This window comes from Sturnus vulgaris, chromosome 2 (genome assembly GCF_052056855.1).
Source record: "Sturnus vulgaris isolate bStuVul1 chromosome 2, bStuVul1.hap1, whole genome shotgun sequence".
Classification (NCBI taxonomy): Eukaryota; Metazoa; Chordata; class Aves; order Passeriformes; family Sturnidae; genus Sturnus; species Sturnus vulgaris.
Genome location: NC_142244.1, coordinates 33726768 through 33735586, shown reverse-complemented (window position 1 = coordinate 33735586; position 8819 = coordinate 33726768). Strand labels below are relative to the sequence as shown.

At 48.3% G+C, this 8819-nt stretch overlaps 1 protein-coding gene across 1 annotated transcript; it reads left to right on the top strand.

Annotated features, from left to right (window-relative positions):
* Positions 1-3157: 3157 nt before the first annotated feature.
* On the top strand, positions 3158-8753 carry M6PR (mannose-6-phosphate receptor, cation dependent). Its single transcript, XM_014887348.2, has 7 exons — positions 3158-3332; positions 4752-4922; positions 5117-5289; positions 5380-5489; positions 5685-5815; positions 6367-6493; positions 7030-8753. Exons 1-7 carry the CDS (start codon positions 3268-3270, stop codon positions 7150-7152), a joined length of 900 nt encoding a protein of 299 aa, XP_014742834.1. The 5' UTR covers positions 3158-3267; the 3' UTR covers positions 7153-8753.
* Positions 8754-8819: the final 66 nt, after the last annotated feature.

Here is an 8819-nt window from a genome sequence, read left to right as displayed (position 1 = left end):
GTGACAGCACAAGGTGAAAAGTGGGATAAGCAATGTCTACAGCAAACTGGCGGCCCAACTGCTGTCAAATAGGAAGTAGAGGTGGACAGCACGGTTTGAAAAGGAAGACTTGTGAGCTTTGGACAGGGATCTCTGTCTACACCAAATACCAGTGTGACCACGCTTGAGACACAAGGCAGGCACTGAGAGCTGGCATTCCTCAAGTCTCTCCAAGTCTACATCTCAACAGCATCAGCAGAAGGTAGACAGGGACGAACTGAGGAGAATCTACCAAAGAGGCACAAAGAAGATAAAGGGACCAGACTTGTCCTGGCAGGAAAGACTGAGAGGTCTGGGATTGTTTGGCCTAGAGAAAAGGCTTCTTGGTTGGGATCCAATTAATGTATAAAAATACCTGAAGGGAGGGTACAAATGCTTCAGTGGAACCCAGTGACAGGACAAGAGGCCATGGGCACAAACTGAAAGACAGAAGGTGTTGCCTCTGAACATCAGGAAACACTTTTTTACTGTGAGAGTGCCTGAAAACTGGCAGAGGTTGGCCAGAGAGTCTGTGGTGTGTCCCTCAATGGAGAGTGGCCTGGATACAGTCCTGGGCTGTAGGTGGACCAGGTTGTAGATGGCCTGGCTTGAGTAGGGAGTTGGACTAGATGACCTTGAAAGGTCCCTTCCCAACTCAATCATTTAGTGATTCTGTGGTCAGCAACAACAGGAAAGGCTACTTTTCTTTTGAAGTATTGACTATTGATGAGAAGAGTTCAAGTTGTGCCATGGGAGGTTTAGATTGGATATTGGGAAAAATTTCTTCACCAAAAGGGTTATCAAGCACTGGGACAGGCTGCAAAAGGAGGTAGTTGAGTCACTATGCCTGAAAGTATTTTAAAAAGATACAGATGTGGAGCTTAGGGACATGGTTTAGTGCTGGGCTTCCCAGTGTCAGGTTAATGGGTGAACTCAATGATCTTCAGGGTCTTTTCTAACCTAAAAGATTCTGTGACTCTATGGTGGGGAGTACAGATGCTTCCAGTACCCTGAGAAAGCTCTTAGCTGCAGCTCTTAGCTGGTTGGCTGGTTTTTGTTTTAATCCACATTCTGATCCTTTCCATTTCATGCTCAGAATGGGGATATGGGTCAGGCTCAGGCTGCACTTCTTTAGCACAGTACACTACAGTTAATTTCCAGTAATTGTTTGGGCATGCTCAACAAAGGAGTTGGGATGATTGCACCCTCCAACAGGGATGACTGTTCCCCCTTCTGGTGACATGTTCTAACTTCGATAAATTATTGCATGGGAGGATGCTTACCTGACACAGAGTGGCCACTTTGTTACAATGCACATGTTGGGGAAGGGATTGGGTATTTCTGCAAATTTCTCCACTTGCCTATAAGGGTGGCATATTGCACCCACAAAATTCCTTCCAATCCTAGGTAGGACCTGTGGAAAGCAAGACAGAGAGTGTGTGTTTGAAAGGAAAGGGAAGGCATAAGACAACAAAACAAGACAAAAGGCAGGAAGTCTCTCCTAAATGCTTCAAATGAATAACAGAGAAGTCTAAAGAGAGCTCTCAAACTCAGAGAATTTCCTATACTCACAAGGGATAGTTTAGCTGGGAATACAATCTGTATAGCTGAAAAGTAACTAACAGGATTCAGACACAGCCTAAGTGTGCAGATCTGATTTTGTCCCCACTTTGTATTTCTTGGGTAGATTCTCTCCAGTATGTCCATGTTCTGTCATACTTTGGAATAAAGGTGTCTCTCCCAACTCCTGCTAGTTTTGTCACTTTTTAAGTGCCCAGGCTGCCTGCTGGCCCAGAGTGACCACAAAGACAGCACTATTTTTGCAGAACTGGAGAAAGCTGGTGGGGGAAAAACAGAAAGGTCTATTTTAATATGGTTTACCTTTTTTTTTTTTTTTTCCCCTAATATCAGCAGTAAGTTGAGTTCTTTGGACAGGAAGTAGAGAGGGAGGAATCACACTGTAGAAGGTGTGAGGGCAACTCTGTTATTATTGAAGTGTGAATAAATAAATCTGACTTCTGCAGCTGTGCCATACTGTCAGTATGGAGTCACAGCAGGACTAAACCAATCAGTTTTCCAGGAGCCAGCAGCACTTCTTCCCCAATTCTTCACTACTGAAGCAGTGTACGGCAAGGAAACCTCCCAAATTTCTCTGAAACAAGTACCTTTTCCGGCATGTTGGTATGTTCACTATATGCAGCATTTTGTTTCTTAACTAGAGGATGCAAAAGCCTCAGAACTCTGGCAAAGAACATCTGTCCCTTTCAATAACAGATTCCTGGAAAGAGGATGTGCTCTGGGAGCACATTTTAAGGAGAGAGATGTTCTTTGAAAAGGCCAGTCTCGTATTTATAGCTTTATTAATGACATCCAAAGTGCTCAAGCACACTAACCTTGTGTGCTGGACCTGGAATTCCTCTACAGTGGCAAAACCTGCAGGAGCTGGGGGAGGCACCTTTATTCCAAAGTGTAACAACAAAACATGAGAGAGAATCCACCAGAGACACAAAGTGGAGACAAAATCAGAAGGATCAAGGCCACAAAGCAGTTTTGTGAAGTGGTCGAGACCCCTTGCTCGCGCAACACAAGTCACTCTGGAGGCACCAGGTGTGGATGGCAAAGCCCAAGGACGGAGGGACTGCTGCCGCCTCCGGCAGCGGGAGCGCGGGGAATGGAGATGCCGAGAAGCCTTCCACTCCTGCTGGTGCGGCCACCGGCCGGCGGCTGCTCCGAACCCGTGCGGGGCACAGCAGAGAGGAGAGCGCGACTCCAGCGAGGGGCAGTCCCAGAGCACTTGGGTGAGCAGATGTGCAGCCGGGAGCCCGGAGATGTCCATCCCGCAGGGCTGTTTCCCGCCGCCTCAGCACTGCAAGGGCAGCTCCCCTCGGCGCCGCGCTCCGGGCACTGAGGGCTCCTCCTCTGTGCCCGCCCTTTCATTGGCAGAGAGGCGAGCGGGGGGGGCGGGGTGCCCCTGCGCAGGATCTCATCGCCCATTGGCCACCGGAGCGGAAGTGGGCGTGGCCCGGGGCGCCAGCGGCCCTGCCCTCCTTACCCCCGCTGCGCATCATTCGCTCCGCAGCGCTCCTGGGCGGGCGGTCCCGGCCGCTCCCCCGCTCCCATTGGCGCCGGGTGCCAGTTCCGCCACGCTCTTCCCGGCTTCCGGCTGGCGGGGCGGGCGAGGGAGCCGGTCGGGACGCGGAGGAGGCCGGTGCCGCCCGTGCCTGTGGTCCCCGGGCCGCCCAGCATGGCATGCGCGTGAGCCGCGGGTCTCTGTTCCCTATGGGCGGCGGCGCCTGGTCCCCGGGCGGCCGCAGGTGGGTGCGCGGGGCTGGGGAGCGGGGCACAGCGAAGCCGCGGGGCGAAGCCGCGCTCCGTCCCGGGCGGGTCTGGGGCAGCGGCCCCCGGCTGGAGGAGCCCGGCCGGGCCGCTCCCAGAGCCGCACGGCAAATTCCCAGGAGAAGCCGTGTCTCGGGCTGAGGGCAGATCCTGCTTTTGGCCTCGGGAGAGAGCAGTCACGAGCCCTCGTGTCACGGGCTTCCTCATTTCTGTGACCGCGCACTGGAACAGATTGCCCGTGGAGGTTGTGTAGTCTCCCTCACTGGAGATATTACAGAACCGTCTGGCCACAGACCTGGGCCGCGTGCTCTGGAGTGACCCTGCTTGAGCATGGAAGTTGGACCAAGTGACCCACTGTCGTCCCTTCCAGCCTTATCCATTCTGTGCTTTCTGCGCTCCAAATCTTCTGGTGCCCCATGGCGAGCAGAGCCCCCGCCCAGCAGCTGTGAGCTGTCGCGGTGGGGGCTGTGGGGAAATCATTGGGTTCCGTCAGACGGGCTCTGTGTCCGCCTGCAGCCAGGTGCTTATTTAATGGAGGGTCTGCTCTCCACCCGCGACTCGACTTTTACCAAAATCTGCTGCACAAGAAGCAGAGGAGGGGATATGTTGCACTGATTTGTTTGACTGGTGCCATCATTGAATGTGTCATATGTGATTTTAGCATGAACCTGAAAGCCAGTTCTTATAGATAATTATTATTGTTGTTGCTATTATGGTTATTGCTCTTATTATTATTACTATTATTATCTTAATTACTGCTTCATTGATTGGTTCTTGCATAAGATGCCTTGCTTTCCTCCTTTACAAACTGGGAAGGAAAGGAAGAAGGAAACTCTTCTGTGAAGTTGCAGTTTAGCATTATTGTCTTTCAGATTTTCAGCTAAAGGAGAACTGGAAGGATCATTCTAAAGCTTAGGCACGTGAACAAACAGAGCCTGACTAATCACAGTGGCTCTTCCCTGTGAGCTCATTATGTGAGAGCTGTGAAGATTATTGATTAGAGACCTCTAAAATAATTTTCTGCTGACTGGCTTCTCAGTGCAATGCCATAACAAACAGTGGATTATGCCTGAAATTTACTCCAGCGTTCAGCCTGCTGGACTCTGCTCTGGCAGCTAATTAATGTACTCAGCAGCAAAACTTTTTGTGGTCTCAAGGCAAATTCAAAAAAGAGCCCCATATCAGCCCAATGAATTATCTTTGGCTGCACAAGAGATTCAGATTAAGTGTCTCTTGTGAACTGTGAGTTGTTTCTAGATTTCAGCTTCTCCTTTTTGCAGTCAGGACTGAGGAAGTGGCTAATCATTGACTCCATGACCCTGAAGTTAGTTTGCAGGGGGCTGAAACTAATCCTTTGCAAAGTGAATCCTCTGTGTTCTCTGTGGCTTTGTGTGCAGGATGTCACTACCTTGCCATACCTCTACCTTGCTGCTGGTCTTTATGGCCCTGGCTGTAGCGGGAGCCGAGCAGTCAGAAGAGAGGAGCTGTGATGTGATTGGTGATGAGAGCAGTGAGTCGCAGATGGAGAGAGCCCTGCTGAAGAAACTGGAGCCCCTGAGCCACATGAGGTACAGCACAACACCCTGCAGGCTTCAGGGCTGCACAGTGGGCCGGGTGAAGGGAGGATTTGGGTCAGACTGCAGAATGGACTCCCTCTGTTAGTATGGTCTCTGATTGGCTCTCAGGTCTGAAGTGCCCACTGCTCTCTCTGAGTGTTCTTTATAATCCAATGGCTGTCTCTTCTGTCCTCTCCCTGCTGCAGGTTTAACGTGACTGTGGAGAAAGGCAAAACAGAAAACTACGTCTACCATTTCAGGGTGTGCAGGGAGGTCAACAGCACCTCACACGACTTTGGTGGCCTCGTGCAAATAGATAGACAGAATGGAAAGACCACGGTGATAGGAAGAATCAATGAAACCCAGGTCTTCAATGGAAGTACGATTCCACTCAATACTTTGCTTACTCAGTAGCTGCCTTTCTCCTCCTGATCTGGATTTGTAGCTTATATTGTTTCTCTCCTGGCAGGTGACTGGATCATGCTGATTTATAAAGGAGGTGATTCATATGGCAGGCACTGCAGTGGTGAGAAGAGGCGAGCTGTGATAATGATTTCTTGCAAGCGGGGAGTTACAGCGGTGAGTGACACCTGGAGTGAAAGAGCATCAGGAGGCTGCCAGACCAATGGTTGGTTGTGAGCAGAGAGGTTTTGAGGGGACAGCGAGCTGGCCTCCAGTGTCCGGTGCCCAGCTGCACCAACAGGGATAATACTGTCTCCTGCTAAAGTTCAGTATGCGTGGGCATATTTTCACATGACTTTTCCCAAATTGCAGAGTTCATTCAGCATTATTTCTGAAGAGCGGGAAAAGGAGCAGGAGTGTTTCTACCTCTTTGAAATGGACAGCAGTGTGGCTTGTCCAGCTGAGAATTCCCACCTCAGTGTTGGCTCCATTCTGCTGATCACGTGAGTCATTTGAAGAGCTGTTTGTGCCTGAGTCATAATCTCCAGTGCTATTTAGAAACATAGCAAATGCTATAGTAAGACTAAATTACTGCAGTATATTTTCCCACAGCCACCATTAGATGTTACTATGCCTCTGAGCATTTTGGACAAAAGATCCTGCTCAAGGTATGATGCAGGGCTGGTCTGTTCACAGTAAATGTTTTCATTCATAGCTTACAGACATATGCACTGAAACATGGGAGATTTGACTTCTAAAATTGTATGATGGCTCTTTGCCAGAGCTAGGAACTCAGACCAGGAGTCTTGACTCCTTTTCTGTGTTTGTGCTTCGAGGCACTACTTCACATAATGCTGCTAAAAGATTTATACAAGTAAATTGATAACTTGGGACCTTTTACGGTCTGATTTCTGTTTACAGCTCTGTTCTTGAGTGGTGCTAGCATTATTCCAATGCTAATGCGAGGCAGGTAGCTGGCTCAGAAGAGATTCTCTATAGGATTTCCTCAGCTTTGATTTTCCTTTATTTTTTATTTTTAAATTCTGCCTTTTAGGTTTGTGTCACTGATTGCAGTCTACATCATTGGTGGGTTCCTCTACCAGCGCCTCGTTGTGGGAGCAAAGGGCATGGAGCAGATTCCTCACTTTGCCTTCTGGCAAGACCTGGGCAATTTGGTGGCAGTGAGTAAAAATTCTTATGTATTCTTAGCCTGGCCCATGGTAGGAGAAAATGGCATTGACTGTGTTTTAGGTAGACCTACCACCAGGATGGAGTACCTTGAAGCAGAAGAAGAGGGAATCTGTTTCCTTTTTCTTGAGTATTCCATTTTTTAGTCCTTGCTGAGACCAATTCCCTGCCTCTGTCCTGCAATTGCTACATAACAAATTAGAACATGTACTCCTCAGGAGTTAACACTTTCCAGGTAGAAATGTTCACCTGGAGACTGTGAAATGCATACTTTGGACTCGGTGAAATCATTCCTTGGTCATTTTAGGCAGTATCCTTCATCCTTGCCTTGGCCTGATACTGCTACATAACTGTCCAGAGCTTTTAAGATTGAGTAGGATGTTTTTATGTCAAGTTTTGGGGAGGTGTTTCAGGTAGCACAGGGATAGGCTTAATCCCTTAGCAAAAGAGAAATCTCAGGAGCTGTGAGGTTTGGATGCTGAGTCAACTGCAAACAGTCTGATGCTGGTGCTGTGTCCTGTGCTCGTAGGATGGCTGTGACTTTGTGTGCCGCTCCAAGCCTCGGAACGCACCAGCCGCATACCGCGGCGTGGGGGATGACCAGCTGGGAGAGGAGTCAGAAGAACGAGATGACCACTTGCTGCCCATGTGATAGGCTTTCCATACCCAGATCTTTTTCTCCCCATCTCCCCAGTGCTTGTTTAGCCAGGTGCCTCCCAGCCAGTTCTCCTTCTCTCACTTCTGATTTTCTTTACACTGTTTGCTTCCGCTGTCTCTGGTGTGTCAAGTCCCATGGATGCCTCTGGATGTCAACAGCACTGGTTCCTAATGGCATGTCTTAAAAATATAATGCTGGCTTAGGTTTTAAAAGTGCAACAGAGCTCAGGGGAGAAATGTTGACAGTTGAGCAGAAAACAGCAATATGAGTGTTCAGCACTGAGCAGGAATGGGAGATGAATCACTAAGAGGAAAAAGGGCATGGATGGGTGCAGAAAGGGAAAAGGTTATGGGTTAAAACAACTGACACCGTAAAAGGGATATTTTGTGTCTTTATTTTTTTCCTAGGGTTTACAGAATCTGTAAGACACTGGAATTATTTTTCTTTGAACGCTTTTTCAGCTTTTCTAGCTTCTGCGCTGTTATACAATTTCTGCCAGCATAACTGGCACAGAGTGCTCTATGCCAGACTCTGGGGGTGAAGAGGCATTAGCACCTCTGCAATCTTTTGTTTTCCCTAATGGCAGAGTAGTGTGTACTTCTCAACAGTTTCCTTCCAACAGCTGTAAAGGGATACAGGCCATCCTCTCAAACTGGAGAGGGGCAATGCTAAAACAACATAGGAGTTAAATGGAGTCTCCTGACTTCAGTCAAAATATTGACTCAGTCTTCTCAATCAGTGAGAAGCAAAAGGAAAAGATGTGCTGCTAAGAAAAAGGAACATCTGCTGAAACTGAAAGTGACATCAAGACAAAATGAGACAGGTAGCTGCTACTTGACTTCTGACACAAGCCTCCTGAGGTGACTGCCCACACACCTCAGTCACTGTCAGCATTGTGATTTCATGCTCCCCCAGAAGTTCCTTCTTTTGTAGAGGGTTTTCCTATGAAGCAGTCAGTATTTATTTTTATATCAAAGGAACCACGGAAGCCCGAGTTAAGAATGCTAACACATTGAGAACTGCATACGGGACTCTTACATGGTCAGCTTTCATAAATCACTGTCCCAATAAGCATGGTGCAGGCCAGTCTTAACACACTTGCCCTGTGCAGCTGGTACTTAACATACTGCCACTGGCTGGGAGTGAGAAAGACCTCCTTGGGCCTTGGTGAAAAGCAGGTGCAGTTGAGTTGTAGACTTAATGGGAACCTTCAGGAACTTCGCACCTTGATTCTAAATTGCTTTTTATTTGAGAGGCTAGACTGAGCAATCCCATTCTACCCTACTGTGGACTGGCAGAGAACTGCCCTCAGTCTGGGGGGCAGAGACTGAATAAGCAAGCCACACTGGTTTAACAGCAGAGTACAGACAAGGTTAATGTATTTAAGACATTGAGAGAAAAGGGGTGGCCCTGCTTTCTTTCTGGGTTTGGAGTGGGCAAGCAATTCCTGCTTTCTTTGACTTACAGTCTCAATCTTTCTCATAACATGGGAAAAATAGGAAGTCAGTAAGTCTGTTACTGTTTTGGTGTCTAAGGTGATTTTTTTTGTACAAAACACAACTTTCAAAAATAAAGTGACCAAAAATCCTGGTGAAGTGTGCTGATGTAGCAAGACCTTGCTTTGGTGCCAGAGCATCTTTCTCACCCAAAAGTAAAGGGTC

Bases quoted from the DNA above. Each gene is read 5' to 3' on its own strand.
- M6PR (XM_014887348.2), top strand. From the start codon at position 3,268: ATGCGCGTGAGCCGCGGGTCTCTGTTCCCTATGGGCGGCGGCGCCTGG. The intron at 4,923-5,116 runs GTACAGCACAAC...TCCCTGCTGCAG, and splicing joins GAGCCCCTGAGCCACATGAG to GTTTAACGTGACTGTGGAGA. The intron at 5,290-5,379 runs GTACGATTCCAC...CTCTCCTGGCAG, and splicing joins AACCCAGGTCTTCAATGGAA to GTGACTGGATCATGCTGATT.